This window comes from Aquarana catesbeiana, linkage group LG03 (assembly GCF_042186555.1).
Source record: "Aquarana catesbeiana isolate 2022-GZ linkage group LG03, ASM4218655v1, whole genome shotgun sequence".
Classification (NCBI taxonomy): Eukaryota; Metazoa; Chordata; class Amphibia; order Anura; family Ranidae; genus Aquarana; species Aquarana catesbeiana.
Window position 1 is genome coordinate 566832800 of NC_133326.1, and position 16771 is coordinate 566849570.

The 16771-nt window shown below is 42.1% G+C and overlaps 1 protein-coding gene across 4 annotated transcripts in view; it reads right to left on the reverse strand.

Annotated features, from left to right (window-relative positions):
• Positions 1-1276: 1276 nt before the first annotated feature.
• Positions 1277-16771, reverse strand: part of AGK (acylglycerol kinase) — a 130086-nt gene continuing 114591 nt past the window's right edge. For all 4 annotated transcript variants that reach the window (XM_073621828.1, XM_073621830.1, XM_073621829.1 and 1 more), the window contains 5 exons: positions 13023-13170; positions 11380-11477; positions 8231-8301; positions 8054-8138; positions 1277-2734 (listed from right to left, as the gene is read on the reverse strand). In XM_073621828.1, coding sequence (XP_073477929.1) covers positions 2594-2734; positions 8054-8138; positions 8231-8301; positions 11380-11477; positions 13023-13170 — 543 coding nt within the window. In that variant the 3' untranslated portion in view covers positions 1277-2593. The remainder of the gene's footprint in view (positions 2735-8053; positions 8139-8230; positions 8302-11379; positions 11478-13022; positions 13171-16771) is intronic.

Here is a 16771-nt window from a genome sequence, read left to right on the forward strand (position 1 = left end):
ACAAAGTCAACAGTGCACCGATTCGGACAGTGCCATTGCCGGCAATAGCTGCCGATTTGAAATGTCAAATCGCATCAGTGTGAACCTAGACTAATAGGTGAGGTATGTTACTGGTCAGATCACCAGGAGAAAAGAAAGGGGAAAAGCGTAAAACAAACTAACACAGCCACCACATCTCAGGATTGGTAAGCTGCAATATTACATATTTGGTTTTGGGTTTAATATCACTTTAAGTAATGGCCTCTAACTTCTTTTTATTTGTAATTTTCTTATTGTATACACACTGCTATTTAATTTGTTACAAAATGGTTAAATTAACTAAAATTGAAGAGTGCAAAATCTGGTGCAGCTGTGTATGGTAGCCAATCAGCTTCTAACTTCTACTTGTTCAATTAAGCTCTTACAAAGAACCTGGAAGCTGATTGGTTTCTGTGCAGAGCTGCACTAGATTTTGCACTCTCCAGCTTTAGTAAATCAACCCCAAAATGTCTTTTTTTTTTTTTTTTTTTTACAATGTAACACCTGCCAGTCAATATTAGATGTTATTTTCAGATACACAGAAATGTATATTTTAAAGAAATATCAAAAGTATATTCTGTGCGAGATGGTACCCCTTCCTGCACTAATTTAAAATGACTGCAAATGCATTTTAGTTTTTATTTTGGAAATGTGTGGTAAAGTGGTCCTACTTATAAGACTGAAGTTCTGTATAGATGGAAACATAACTGTGTAGATTGTTGTAACACTGCACAGATAAAAGGGGTGTTGCAAGATTTGATGAAAGAGCTCCCCCTTGTGGCCAAAGATCATAGCTGCTGGTGTTCTGTTCAGGTATGATGTATTGGGTACAGATTATAATTGTCAGAGAGAAACCAGCAACCACTTGGCAATACAGGAATGAATACACTGTGTTTGAACAATAAAATCATGTTTACTCAAAACTGTGATCCTGTTTTTAAAGGCAAGCTAAAGTGTAAAATGTTTTTAAGATGTGAAAGTAGACTTGTACAAGGGTTCATCGATTTCTGCACTTTTTTTCCCCACTAAGTTAAATATTAAAAAAAAAAAAAAAAAAAGTGCAGACACGTACATTGGTTCACAGGTCAATCCTGGCCCATCTTTCTTTTTGGACAGCGTGAACAAGGTTTAGCGCCTGTCAGGCTTAATCCTGCTATGTGCTCATCAGCCAGCGTTTCTGCTATGGTAACATTCCATAAAAGAAAAAGAGTGCCTTGAACGTAACCAGTCTTGTTTTAACACAGTCAAGACAACATGATATGCTCACCTGATTTATTTATTTTTTTTGGCCAGGAACACAGATCAGTGTGTTATCATGACAGTGCTTTTGCCATATATTAGGGCTTACATCTGGTAGAGGAATCAGAAGAAAGCAAATATGCTATTCTGTTCACTCTCAGATGTCCCATCTTAGAACTGAAAACACTAAAAGCTTCTCTAAATGTATCAGTGTTATAACCATATGAAGTGTCTGAAGATAGAGCATCTCAGCTGGTCTTCAGTGTGGCTATCTGCAAACGGTTTACAGGAGAGGTCTCCAAACATTCTATACCAAGGGCCAGTTTACTGTTCTTTAGCTTTTGAGGGGGTTAGAGTGAATAAAAAAAAAAAGCCCTGGCATCAATGGGAGTAAACAAGTGCCCCATCATTACAATTAGTAGGAGGGAGAGTGCCCCAAGGAATTAAAAAAAAAAGCAAGCAAGGAGGCACAGTTTTGCAGACATACTTTGCCAGGTAAATAGGAAACAATAAGCTGGACAATGCATTTAAAATAATTGGTACCAGTGCATTTAAAGCTAGAATGTTGCTTCTTCAAGGATGTTAGGGTGTCACAAATGGGAAGTAAAGAGAATATAACTCAGCTTTTCATTTACTGTAGTCTCCTCCCACTGACTTTTTTTTTGGTCCTGTGCTGGAATGAGACTGTCATTTTACCCAGCCCTTCTTTTGCACTCCCTCCTTGGGGTGCATCAGTACTAAGGTTGGACTCTTAGTTTTTTAGAACTGTGTAGTGCTCACACATTACATGAGAAGACCGACTGTCCCCTACTACCATGCATGGGAAGAAGAAGCTGCGGTGGTATCTACATACCAGCTAGAATACTGCATTAAAAAAAAAAATGTATTGGGTATTGTAATTGTCTGGAGACCCGATTTTAAAATCTAGCTTACCATGAATTCCAAAAAGCATAGTAGTTGCTATATAATATGCTACTAAAATCCTCACACAAGATATGTTTTTAGACAGATGTAAACGTTTTAATAGTTACACTTTTTTCCCTCTAAAGTAAACAAAGAAATTTTACATTTGCTCTGGTGTTGTACACAAATGGCATTTATAGATGGTCCAGAGGACACAACCGAGAATGGCCAACATTATGACTTGCATGCGGTAAACTACAAGTCACAGCAGATAGTAGTCATGCAAACCCATGACTTACTCTATGGAAATGAATACATTACATTTCAGGTATTCTTCATCTCAGTGACTACCATGCTCCTGGGCCAAAGCCTGAAGAAACCTTAGATCTCAGCTTAGTGGTTGTGGATGTACAGACAAACATATTTTAAATATTTAGGCCGGTGCTGCAGTCTGGGTAAACTGTTCTTTTTGGGACGGATGGCATAGAAAACGCAACTTTCTTGGCAGAAGTGTCACCTCTACAGCCATGGCTTCATACTCTTCAGAGTCTATACTGAAATGTCCATCTGTTCCCTGCATAAAAAAAAAAAGGAAGAAGAAAACACAAGTCATTTCCTCTGGGGAGGAGCAGCGTCCCCCCTTCCAAGTATATGCTATGGGTAATTTCTGCACAGCCAATATATGTCCTGCTGGCAGAGATGCCTATAAAGGAGCTGGAACATATTACACTGCAAACAGCAACACAAGTTCTAAACATTAATATTTAAGTAACTGTAAAGCCTAAGCATTTCTTTTTAGCTTTGGATAAAGTAGGATGGGGTTGAGACGCCTGTCAGTTTTTTGCGCTTTCTGTATTCTGTGGGAAAATTTCTCTTTACTCCCTATTTCACAGACACAACAGGGAGTGAAATGAAACCTCTCTAAAGCATCTACAGACAGATACAGGCAAGGATCTGAAAATAAAAAAAAAACAAACCTTGCAAAATAATGAAAAAAGTGAGTTTTTCCTTGAAAGTTGGACATTTTTGCTTTCAATTAAACTGCAGGGGAAAAAAATATGGACAATACCACCCTGACTCATTTATGATGCTAATAACTGTAATATCCTTGACCGGTTAGTGAGGCAAGGACCAGGAACAAGCATGCAGCCAATACAAACTTTTTCAAATAGCAAAGGGTGGGTCAGGATAACGTTGGGGCTTGCACTTTTAGGGCTCATTAACACACATCCATTATCCCATGAGTCCACACGCATTGTGGGTAAGGTTGAATGAATTTTTGAATAGGTGGGCTGCCAATGCCACAATTTCATTTCACTGTAATTCATGTCCATTGGTAGGGTGCAGTTCATAATGAATTGCACTATATTAATTCATGTAATGGACTTTGCCATGTGTATGAATGGGCCTTTCAAACAAGAGCAGTGCACATGAAGGGTTCTTTTCTCTTTCGTTCATTGACGGACACATCACTTCCATTCTTGACCTTAGGGTTATATCACCACCATCAGGAGTAGGACTAGGCAGGAAAAAAAGAACACGCACAGCACCGCCTAGGGGTGGTCCTTACTGGTAGTAACCCCCTACTCTGCTACAGGCAGCTCAGTTTTGTTTTCTGCCTAGTCTAGAAGGACCTGTGGATCCTTATTTTTATTTTGTTCTTATTACTCTCCCCCCCTAGTATCTATGATATCCAGCCTTTCTCTCACAGTCCAAAAAGGGCAAGGAGCCCCGTTGCAGGCAGGGCCCCTCTTTTTCCACTCACAAGCGTTTTTTTCGTCCGCCCAGTTCTGGAGGCAAGGGCTCCCAGCCCGCCAAGGCTCTCGCAGGTGGACCAAAGCACCCTTGGCATCGCAAGCCCGTGGAAAAGCCCTCTTCCGCATGAAGGTTTACCCCCGCCCGACTTGCGGGTCGCCTTCGGTGGTTTGCGGACCCGTGGACTTTCCGGGGGTTATTTTTCTGTGTTCCCACCCCTTGTTGTGGCACTGCTTTGGGACGTCCCTAAGGTCAAGGAAAGAAAGAGAAAACGGGATTTTTTTTCTACTCACCGTAAAATACCTTTCTATGAGTTTGTTGACTGACACAGCACCCACCCCTCCTGCTTTTACTGCTTTGTAATGAACTGAGCTGCACATAGCAGAGTTACTACCAGTAAGGACCGCCCCTAGGCTTTGCTTGTTCTTTTTTTTTTCTGCCTAGTCCTATTCCTGAAAGTGGTGATATAACCCTAAGGTCAAGAATGGAAGTGCTCTGTCTATCAATGAACTCAGAGAAAGGTGAGTAAAAGAAAAAAAAATCCAGTTTTTAAAAGGTGAAGGCAAAGTCCCAGCAGAAGCCATGCTTGCGTTATGCACCTGTAACTACCAGCATTTCAGAGCCACGCAGGACCACTTCATCAGGCATGTGACCTGTCATAACATGATGTTATTACTACCCTGTTTCCCCGAAAATAAGACCTAGCGTGATTGTCGGCGATGGCTGAAATATAAGACCTACCCCCCAAATAAGCCCTAGTTAAAGTCCTTGTAGGTCTTATTTTCAGGGTAGGGTTTATTTTCGGGGAAACAGGGTAGGGCTTATTTTGCAGCCATCACTGACAATCACGCTAGGTCTTATTTTCGGGGAAACAGGGTAAGTAAAGCTTTGGGCATGTTCTGGAGAGCCTCGGTGCTGGTGACATACTTCTCACGTTGAATGTCTTCAGTTCCCAGTAGCATCTATTTACAGTACCTTGAAAAAGTATTCATACCCCTTGAGGTTTTCCACATTTTGTCATGTTACAACCAAAAACTTAAATGGATTTTATGTGATAGACCAACACAAAGTGGCATGCAAATGATTTTCAATTTTTTTTTACAAATAAATATGTGGCACATAAAATTGTATTGAGCCCATTTTACTCTGATACCCCTAACTAAAATCTAGTGGAACCAATTGCCTTCAGAAGTCACCTAATTAGTAAATAGATTCCACCTGTGTGTAATTTAATCTCAGTATAAATACAGCTGTTCTGTGAAGCCCTCAGAGGTTTGTTAGAGAAAAACAGCATCATAAAAGCCAAGGAACACACCAGACAGGTCAGGGATAAAGTTGTGGAGCAGTTTAAAGCAGGGTTAGATTATTAAAAAAAAAAAAATATCCCAAGCTTCTAACAGCTCACAGAGCATTGTTCAATCCATCATCTGAAAATGGAAAGAGTATGGCACAACTACAAACCTACCATGACATGGCCGTCCACCTAAACTGACAGGTCGGGCAAGGAGAGCATTAATCAGAGAAAGAGCCAAGAGGCCCATGGTAACTCTGGAGGAGCTGCAGAGATCCACAGCTCAGGTGGGAGAATCTGTCCACAGGACAGCTATTAGTTGTGCACTCCACAAATCTGGCCTTTATGTAAGAGCGGCAAGAAGAAAGCCATAAGAAGTCCAGTTTGTGGGAAGCTATGTGGGGGACACAGCAAACATGCGGAAACGGTGCTCTGGTCAGATGAGACCAAAATTGAACTTTTTGGCCTAAAAGCAATATGCTATGTGTAGTGGAAAACTAAGACTGCACATCACCCTGAACACACTATCCCCACCATGAAACATGGTGGTGGTGGCAGCATCATGTTGTGGGGATGCTTTTCTTAAGCAGGGACAGGGATGCTGGTCAGATGGATGGAGCCAAATGCAGGGCAATCTTAGAATGAAACCTGTTCTGCAAAATACTTGAGACTGGGGCGGAGGTTCCCCTTCCAGCAGGACAACAACCCTAAACATACAGCCAGAGCTACAATGGAATGGTTTAGATCAAAGCATATTTATGTTAGAATGGCCCAGGCAAAATCCAGACCTAAATCCAATTGAGAATCTGTTTGCAAGACTTGAAAATTGCTGTTCACAGAAGCTCTCCATCAACTCTGACAGAGGTTGAGCTATTTTGCAAAGAAGAATGGGCAAAAATGTCACTCTCTAGATGTGCAAAGCTGGTAGAGACATACAAAAAGACTTGCAGCTGTAATTGCAGTGAAAGGTGGTTCTACAAAGTAATGACTCAGGGGGGCTGAATACAAATAAACACCACACTTTTAACATATTTATTTGTAAAAAAGGTTAAAAACCATTTATCATTTTCCTTCCACTTCACAATTATGTGCCACTTTGTATTGGTCTATCACATAAAATCCCAATATATACATTTACGTTTTTGGTTGTAACATGACAAAATGTGGACAATTTCAAGGGGTGTGAATACTTTTTCAGGGCACTGTACATCTACAGCCAGTTTCAGGAAATATTGTGCTTGCATTAGTACAGGAAGGATACACTCCTTACCCTAGGGAAAGCACTTCATATAGCAGAGACACTATCTTTTTCAGTAACACAGTAACACAGGTCTTAGCATACTAATGATCTCATCCCTCCGTCATTCTACTCTCTCCTATCAGCATGTTCCTTGTTAGCACAAAGGACTGTGATGGAATTGGTCCTTGCGCTGCATCTCCCACCCCCCTTCTGAGCTCTGCTGTATGGGAACTGCAAGAGGTCAGTGCCATTCTGTTACTTACATTTAAAAAATAAATTGAAAGTGACACAGTCACCACAAGGTTACCTAAATGAAAAAACACCTGCCCTGTATAAGAAGAGACACTATACTTTTGAGCAGCCCGTGTCTTTAAAATATACTGTGTCACTGCTCTCTAGCCACTACAGGTATTCTAGTGGTCAGATGGGTCAAATAACTGCTACCCTCACTGAAAGCAATGGTTTCTCCTGCCAACTTGTAGTCTTTTAGTGACATGCAAGCTAGCAAGAGAAACGACTACATGTAGCAGTAGGCATTTACATCCCTGGGAGTGTGGAATAACTATGGTGTCAGGAAGCACTGAAGCAGTAGTGTTTCAAGACACAGGCCACTGGAAAGTGTAGTATCTCTTCATTTACACTTTTTTTTTTCTGCACATAACCCTTTGGTGGCAGTGCCAGTTCAAAAGACAAGTATGGGTTCTCAAAAAAACAAACATACATACTCACCTGCATAGATTGATCAGATGCTGCAGCTGTCCCTCCACTGGCTCTACATCAAGAGTTGAGCGATTTAAAGGCCACTGATTGCTCAGTGAGCTGGTGACTAAGGCTGGGTTCACACTATTGCGAATTGGATGTAGGTTTTCCGCATCCAATTCACAAGTCAGGAGACTGACAGGCTCTCAATGGAGCCGGCTCACACATCTCTGAGGCGGCTGCAGAGCGGTTTGCAGAAGAGTCCCGTGCGTCTTCTTGTCTGTTTCAGGCCTGAATTCAGCCAAAAATTTGGACCAAAATTAGACCTGAAATTTGAACAGGGATGCACCGAACCCCTGCTGTTAGCCCGCTCTGCACAACAGTGTGAACCCAGCCTGAGTCACTGACTCTGTTCTGCCCCTCCAGCACACACTGGAGCTCCGGGCTGGGGGCGGCAGCGGCTGGATCAGACTCACAGTAGCATGGTGAAAAGATGAACCAGCTGCCGGTCAGGCATTTATGAAGATCCCGACATTATTGTCAGGATGACTGCAGAGCCTGGACCAGCTCTGAGATCAGGCTCGGCTGAATCAAGTACAGAGGAGTGCACTCTTGTGATCCTCAGGAGAAGTATGGCCAGAAAAGCTTTGGTCATACTTCTCCTTTAATGATGCATTCATGAATATAGAGCTGCATTAATTTATGTCCTTTTTATTTGCCCAGAGTTTATAAAATTGACTCAAACCCATTATACTTTCCTCTATAAATGGCCATAGATATTCTATTTTTCTTTGCAGCATCCTGTAAATAAATGACGAGGATAAAGCAATACAGCAGTGTAGAATACCGCCCACAGTGGCTGTCCTCAGATGTCCCTGTGAATGTTGTTGTCTAGGGACTGTGCTTACCTGTGGAAGCTGAATGTTGCAGCGGCTGGCATGGAGCTTCTGGGAATCTTTAGGACACTGCAGGGGATCTTTAATCTTCTCAATGCTATAAGAAAAAAAAAAAAAAAAAAGATTATGGCTAGACGAACAACAAAAACAACAAAGTGGCTAGATAACCATGGAAATTGTATGACTCACCCAGTACGAATGAATTCAGACTTGCTGATGGTGTCGGGTTCAATGCAAATACTCATAGAGTCCAGAGAACGCTGCATAGACAAGAACAGACATTAAAGCTGAACCCCAGCCTTCCTTTCAATCTTGCACAGTTGTTGCTTCTTCTTCTGTACTGAAATTGCTTACTTTGTTCCTTTCATTCCTTTCACTTATTGTATTTCAGTTTTTTCAATCATGGAGGCTCAGCATCACATGGTGGTGTTACCTAGGGCATTCTACACGCAAATACAGCCTTCCTAGAAACTCCCACTCCAGACTGACATTCATTCATCTAGACATTGATATTTGCATGAACTTTTTAAGAGGTGTACTGAGAGGTTTCTGAAAACATCACAGCACCCTATGTACAACATCCTGCCACCAACCATACCTGCACTACATAGAGAAGCACACAGAGGGCCAGTGATGATGTCACTGGGTCTAAAAAAAAAAAAAAGTATGTAATAAGAAACAAAAAGCTTTATTTAAATATTACATTTGCATATTGCTGAACAGAGGAACCAGGGAAGTTTAAACAGATTAAACTTTAGCTTTAAATTCAATAATCTCCAACCCCAGGATACTGGTGTCCAATTACCATGTGACTTTCAAATATCATGGGGCTCCACAGAAAGTAACTACCTTTTTGAAAATAAGTACAGTACACATATCCTGGTGTGTAAGCTTCATGAACTGAGCCTACTGTGCAAAAATAAACTGTCAGATTTTTTTTTTTCTTTTTACATTTTATATACCTTTATTGACCATGGACTAAAGTGTATGTAAACCTATTTGCTCCAATTTGGTCTGTTAAATATACCATTGAAAGAGACTTGTTATATATGTTCGATCAGTGCAAAAAATACCTGTTGATCTTGCCAGAAATCTTGGGGTGGAAAGGGGAATTAATATTTACCTGCAAACTGGGCTTTAAAGCTATCAATAGGAAAAATTAGACGTAAACCCTAACTGAATGACATTACAGTGATATTAAAGCCTAATTTGTTAGTTTTTAACATTTCAGCTATTCCCTTTCTCATTTTTTCAAGTTTGCCATTATATCTGTTCCTGCCTGTCCTATGGTCATTGCCTCACGTTTTCGGGTGTCTTTTGTGACTTGTAATGTACGATGGAGACACCCTTATGTGTGTATTAGAGCAGCTGACATTGCATGCATGCGCCTTGATAGGCTAGGTTCACATCTAAGCGGGTGTGGAAATGTGTGCCATTCATGCGCATTCCCGCACCCGCTTATATGTGAACCTAGCCCAACAACGGCACCTGCTCACATCTGAAATCGAACTCACGTGTGGTTAAACGCATAGTGTAAAAGCATCATAGGGATTTGTGTGCAAAGATGCAAGGACCCTGTTCCTGCGTGTCCCGCAGGTACAACAGCCTATTCAAATGAATGACGCACCAACCTTACATACAGTATGTGAATCTAGCCTTAATATGACGCTAGGTATGCGGGTGTTCGTGTGACCATATTGTGCGGATGCTACAACCAATGAGATGGCACGTATGCACCGTTTTAATGTAATGCTGATGTGGGCAGACCTGAAGCATGCACAGTGCTAAAGGCTGGATAAAAGATCACGTCAGCATGACTTCCCACGTCACTACGACAGTGGTTGATGTAGCAAAATGGAACCATAGGGAGTGAATGACAAAAAAAAAAAAAAAAATGTAACAGATTGTGAAAGTATAAACAAAAATAGTTGATGATTGAGTGATTGTAAAGGCTTATTTTTTTATTTTATTTTTTAAAACAACAAACATGTTATACTTACCTCCTCTGTGCAGTTAGTTTTGCACAGAGCGGCCCCGATCCTCCTCTTCTCGTGTCCCTCTTTGCTGCTCCTGGCCCCTCCCTCCTATCGAGTGCCCCCACAGTCAGCAGCTTCCTATGGGGCAGTGATGGCACCCTAGATGTTTTGGAATTACATTTCATATCATGCTCAACCACACTGCAGAGTGCATGAGCATCATGGGAAATGTAGTTCCAAAACATCTGGGGTGCCAAGGTTCGCCATTACTGCTATCGGGACACCGTGTCACAGCTGATTGACAGCCATGGTAGCCGGCTTAGAGATTTGTGGACATCGCTGGAGGGAGATGGGGCTCACGTAAGTAATTAGGGGGTGCTGGGGAGGCTTCTACACACAAAAAGGTTTTTTAACTTAATGCATAGAATGCATTAGGATAAAAAAAAAAAAAAAAAACCTGCCTTTACAACTCCTTTAAGCTTGCATTTGTTAAGATAATTTTTTATAATAAATAAAAGAGATTTTAGAACGGTGCATCATAAGCAATTGCAATTATTAGTCTTGGTTTTTTTTTCTAAAATAACAAACATGTTCTACTTGCCTGCTCTGTGTAATGGTTTTGCACAAAGTAGCCCGGATCCTCCTCTTCCCCCCAATAGCAAGCCGCTTGCTCTGGGAACAGCCAAGCAGGCGCGCTCCTGGGCCGAGGCTGTGTGTGTCCATTCACACACAAAGCTGCGGCTCCCCCCACCTCCTGAATGGCTCACTGGCTGTGATTGACATCAGCGGGAGCCAATGGCTCGCGGTCATCCCAAAAGCCAATCGGAAGTGCGAATCCCCGGAGAGGCAAGGCTCTTGTGGACATCGTTGGATTGAGAGGGGGCTCCAGTATGTCTGCTGCACAAAGAAGGTTTTTTTTACCTTCATGCATAAAATGCATGAAGGTAAAAAACCTTGTGCCTTTACAACCATTTAAATAAAAAACTTGTTTTTGCTTCTTTTTTTTTACATCTAAGTGCTTGACGTTCTGTCTACATGCACTCCAGTGATGGCTGCATGACATTTCTCAGGGTGGGTTTCCTGATGGTGACAGTGTACCATGCCTGCGTTTGTGTTGTAACGGCCACCTTGTTCATTAAAGAACAATTAGGAGAGAGGGATAGAGCATTGTCACCCTCTATCACTGGGTATTTAATGAAAACTAGCTTAAAAAATATTTAAAATTACGTTTGAAATTACAGAAACATTTTTAATCTGCAATAGGGTTTTCGTGGTTAGGTTTACATTCACTTAAAGGCTTGTACTTGTAAGTATAGGAATGACACATTAACAGGAGGTTGGCTGTACATGTCACAGACTTACTGTTAAGTCTGGAGGATAGTTCTGGGTGCTGATGGTCAGCTCAACTGCTGATAGCTGAACTTCTTCCCACTGCTCAGGAGGCTCTTCCACAGGAATCTCTGCAAAATGGAAGATGTAAATATTGTCAATGATTGTAAGCTCAGTCTATACAGAACTTTTTTTTCTTAGCGCCCACTACTGGGGTCACCGGTGGAAGATACCACAAAAATACCTAAAACTTGCCTGCAGGTACCTAGGAGTGCGTGTGCATATTTGCAGCAGCCTCCACTACATTATTGTTACTATCGGATCCCAGACCAATCCAACAGGAAAACCCTTCAGCACTTTCTGACAATGCCAGGCCATTCCTGCCTATTATACATTACTAAAGACCAAGGAGGCAGACCACATAGTGATGGATGGTAGGTATGTGGGAGGAGATCATGGAGGCGGCAGCAAGCGTCAACAACACCTTTTGGTGCCAGGGCCAGTCGCCAACTGGTCTTGTTGCAATATCTCACTGTGCCATTACTCGGGACCTGCCATTTCCTGGGTCCACAAACTTAGGTAAGTAGCTGAGGCAATTAGAGGGAGGCAGGGGGTCTATGAATGGATTTTGTTTTTGGTGCGGGACATTTATTGATTAGCAATATACAAGATTGTAATGCGCTATATTGTTGATGCACAAATTTCAAAATGACTTGACTTCAACTTTAACTGTGTCCCTTTTCCATCAGTAACCTTGATAGTTTACTAGTTATACAGTACAGATATAGGAAAGTAAAATCATATGTGTCGTTACCTAAATTAGCCCCCGTCAACACCAGTGTGACTTGTCATTTGACTTTACAGTTTAAAAACGCCTATGGAACTGTTCAAATTGGTGTGACTCATGCCACGTACACACGAGCAGACTTTTTGACCGGACTGGTCCGACGGACCGAGTCTGGCAGACAATCCGATCGTGTGTGGGCTTCATCGGACCTTCAGCTGACTTTTCCAGTCGAAAATCTGACGGACTTTCGATTTGAAACATTCTTCAAATCTTTCCGATGGACTCGAGTCCGGTCGAAAAATCCGCTCATCTGTATGCTAGTCCGACGGACGAAAACCCATGCTAGGGCAGCTATTGGCCATCAACTTCCTTATTTTAGTCTGGTCGTACGTCATCATGTACGAATCCGTCGGACTTTGGTGTGATCGCGTGTAGGCAAGTCCGTCCGTTCGTTCGAAAGTCCGTCAGACCAGTCTGTTCGAAATGTCCGCCCGTGTGCATGCGGCATCAGACTTGCACCGATTTGAAAAAGTTTCCTGAATTATTTTTGGCGACTTCATGTGCGACTTGCATAGACATCTGTGCATGAAATTGCACAGATGTCGGTAAGCTGCGCATGAAACCGCACTGACTGGCGGCTTTGAAATTGCGCTTCAAAGCCGCATTCAGTGTGAACAGGGTGTAAGACTTCAATGTAGCTCAGAACACTTTTAGGAGCAATTTATGCAGAAACTCATTTAATAAACATTTTCACACAGCTGCGTACATGAATAAACAATGTTAAAGGAGAAGCATATTATTATTATACAGGATTTATATAGCGCCATTAGTTTGTACAGTGCTTTACAACGTGTCAGCATGTCAGAAAAAAGCCAAAGAGCAAGCTTACCAATTTTTGGGGGTGACCAGTAGTTGGCAAGCCTTCGGTATATTCTAACAAGAAGAGATGGGCGTATTGGCTTTTCCTCGGGTTCCTCTGGAGGGCGCTCAGTGGGTCCCAAGAACAAGATGGAGGCCTGATGTCTCTGGGGCCATTCCTGAAACAATGGCAACATGACCAGCACCCTTCATTTATATAACAGCAATATATATAGCAAGCGCTCCACTTACATCAGTGGCTAGCACCCAATGTGACTATACAACCTTTGTATTCAGTATATTCAAACAAATGTGCAGCGCTATAACAAGGTAACAGGACAATGACAAATCTATATAATACAACCCAATAATCATAATAATGTGGAAGGTTGTGATTGAGAGCAAAAGTCCATATAAAGGAAAGTTCTTTGAATATACAGTTGACAGTAGTACTATCAGCTCACCAGAAGTATTTCCTTGATAACGTCCGTGGCACGAAATATATAGGGAGGGGCCTATTTGCTGACATCTCACTGCCGCTTCTATGTGTTTGGAATGGCGGTTACCAATGTAAGTGCACTTACTTTAGGTTTTACCATGTTTTAATACTGCTGCAAATTTTAAAGTCAATAAATACTACACTATATCTTCTTGGGCTTCTGGTTGGTGAGCTTTTTTTACCTAGTGCGGTGTTCTGGATATTATCCACCCAAACTGTGGCATTCACTGAAGAGGACTGAGTCCTAACTACCGAATGATGCTTATTAATTTCCTTTATCTGGTGTTTGCATCTTTTGGGTGAAGGCTCACGTGTGGGGATGTCCTTATGCACCTGGTTATACCTTATGGATGGATGTTATGCTATGCGTTTATATCTGTTATTTTTGGCACCTTATAGATTTTAATGATATGTGTTAATATCTGCTACTTCTGACACCTTATGGATGGATGGATGTTATGCTATGCGTTCTGCTACTTCTGGTGAGTTGATAGTACTACTGTCAACTGTATATTGGAAGAACTTTCCTTTATATGGACTTTTGCGCTCAATAACAAGCTTCCACATTAATATGATTATGGGGCTGTATTATACAGATTTCCCATTGTTATATTACCTTGTTAAAGTGCTGCACATTGTTTGAATACCCTTTATTTATAACTTCTCCCTCCCCGTATGAGTCAGGAAGAACTCCACACCACCATCTTTAACAGAATGCTTGAAAGCCAGTGACAGTTGAAGGAAAGTGGAGACATATTTTTATACAGTTTACAGATCACAGAAATAAATAACTGGTGGGAAATATTGTATGCATGCTATACCAATTATCCATTTAGCTTTGTAGCAAAGCAGTAATAAAGGAAGGAAAAAAAAACACAGGGGGCGAGACCTGTGTCCCTCAATGAACTCTGAAGAAAATAATTTTACTGTAAGTCCAAAAAAAACCAAAAAAACCAAAAAAACAAAAACAAAACAAAACAAAAAAATGCTCATCTGTTGGGGAACACAGAAATTGAAACACAGTCAGGATGTCCATAAGCAAGACCGCCATTAGAAATGGGGCACCATACAGCCCACTTGATAGAGCTCCCTCAGCTCCCCTGCCTAGTATGATTGTACTAATGAGTACAATGTGCCGCCACAGTATGTAGGTTCAGTGGAGGGCAGAACACAGAGAAAGTGCAGTGAGCAGTAAGAAATAGGAGTTCAGAACTGTGAAGTGTGTGGTATGTAGCAGTAGGAAAGTGCAGAGCAGCATGACGTTACAGGGCAGTAAGCATTATGTAGTAATAGAAAGTGTGGAGCCATGCATAGTACCTAGTGGCAATGCAGAGTAGGCCGGGAGCTGTATGTACTGACAGTGGCAGGGCAGTAAATGAACATTGTATAATGGCAGAGCAGGGAGTATGAACTGGCAGGGCATTCAGAGAGCAGTATGTAGTGGCAGAGCAGTGATCAGTATGTAGTGGCAGGGCAGTCAGTAAGCAGTATGTAGCGATAGGGCAATCAATGAATATGTAATGACAGAGCAGGGAGTAGTTCCCCACCTGCTTGTGTGCAGTGTAGCAGCCAGAGTAGGGGTCCAATGCAGCACAGATGGGGGAAATTCCTGTAGGGGAAATCCTCTCCCCATCAGCCTCTTACAACATGGCCGGAGATGGAAAAATCTGCTGGGCTGTCATTTCTGCTCCTTCTCCTGTCCCATTTTCAGCAGCTGGATCAGCCAAAGTGGCCATCTGTGCATGAGGGGAGAAGTCAGCCACACTCCCGTCCTGCCCACTACCTTCATCTGCCCAGGGAGAAACCACTGATGAGCGAGAGAGTATCCGCCAGCTGCGCAGAATACTAGCGTAGATCTACAGAAGACATACTGCACAGAGAGAGAGCCAAAGGCAGTCCTTGCTGGGTCCCACTAGTGACCTGATGGAACCCGAGTCTTGTTATTGAAGAACTGCCTGTACTCCTCTACCAGCAGCCTGATCCAAAAGCACACAGTCCACAAATGAGAGCTGAGCAACACAGCAAAAAAAAAAAAAACACTACAAGTCTAGGAGGACTGGAGGCCTGAAGCCCAGGAGCCGCCCGAAGGACCAGCGTCCAAATCTAAATAGATGACATGGGGCACCCCCTATCAGATAGGGGAAACTACCGACATGACCAAAGAAGAGTACAGAAAATCAAGCTGATGCTCCAGAGAAGGAGCAGTCAGACAGTCACCTTCAGAGGGGAATGACTCCATACATCCCAGGACACTGAACCTGAGCCAGACTGGAATGCACCAAAAACTGGTGGAGGAACAACACATTTCTAAACAGCTACAAAAAGACCAACAACCTGATGTGGTCAACAGAAAACCTTGGGGACGGCCCCCAGAAGAAACAGGTCCCGCAAGGCAACCTAGAACAAAAGAACAAGTACAGACAAGGTGGTCTACATAAGAGAGACCCCAGCCTTACATCCCTAACCCTTAAGCTCAAGGTGTTATAAACTACATGACTAAAGGGGGGTTGTCTAAACAGAAAACCAATCTCACTTAGTGAGGCACATCAGAGAATGCACAGTATTCATACATCCCATCAATCCTACAAGGTGTATGGAGTGACTCCTGAGGCCACTAGAGAATGCAAGGGTTTGTTCCCACAAAGTTAATTCTGGCAAAAGTAGGGTGCAATGGAGGTACACTCACAAGGATAGGCAGAAATTAGTTTCAGACCTCACTACCAGAAGGCACTGAGGATGAAGCCAACACATCCTATCTGACACCCTTAAGTGCCGCTGAGGCCTGCAGAAGATTGGTGCAGAGCCTTCCCGATTACAGACATGGGTCTAAGAAGTTCCTAAATCCCTAGGTCTAGTGAAGCATCAACTGTGGAGCAAAGGACAAGAGTCTTAGCAGAAATGCTAAGAGCATACATCTGATTGGGGAACAGGACAAGGGAATGTTTATCAAGGAACTAAAGCTGGGTATACACTAGTAGAATTGCATTTAACGATTTTTGTTCTAAGAACCCTAATTTTTTTTCTTAATTATTATTGCGGAAAAATGGCCGTTCGTTGTTGACTGCAGTGATGAACAAATTTAAAGGAGCAGGATGGAAAATTTTCTCAAAACGTGTGAATTTCAAACATTGTATGTGGTTTTTGTTTGGTAAAGTCCTTTCTTTCCACAATTGAATATGAAAAGCAAACTAAATCTTGAACTACTTTTGAACCACATTTGAATTCACTGAGAATTTTTGTATGAAATTTCCTAAGAGATTTTATTTGAAATTCCGATGTAT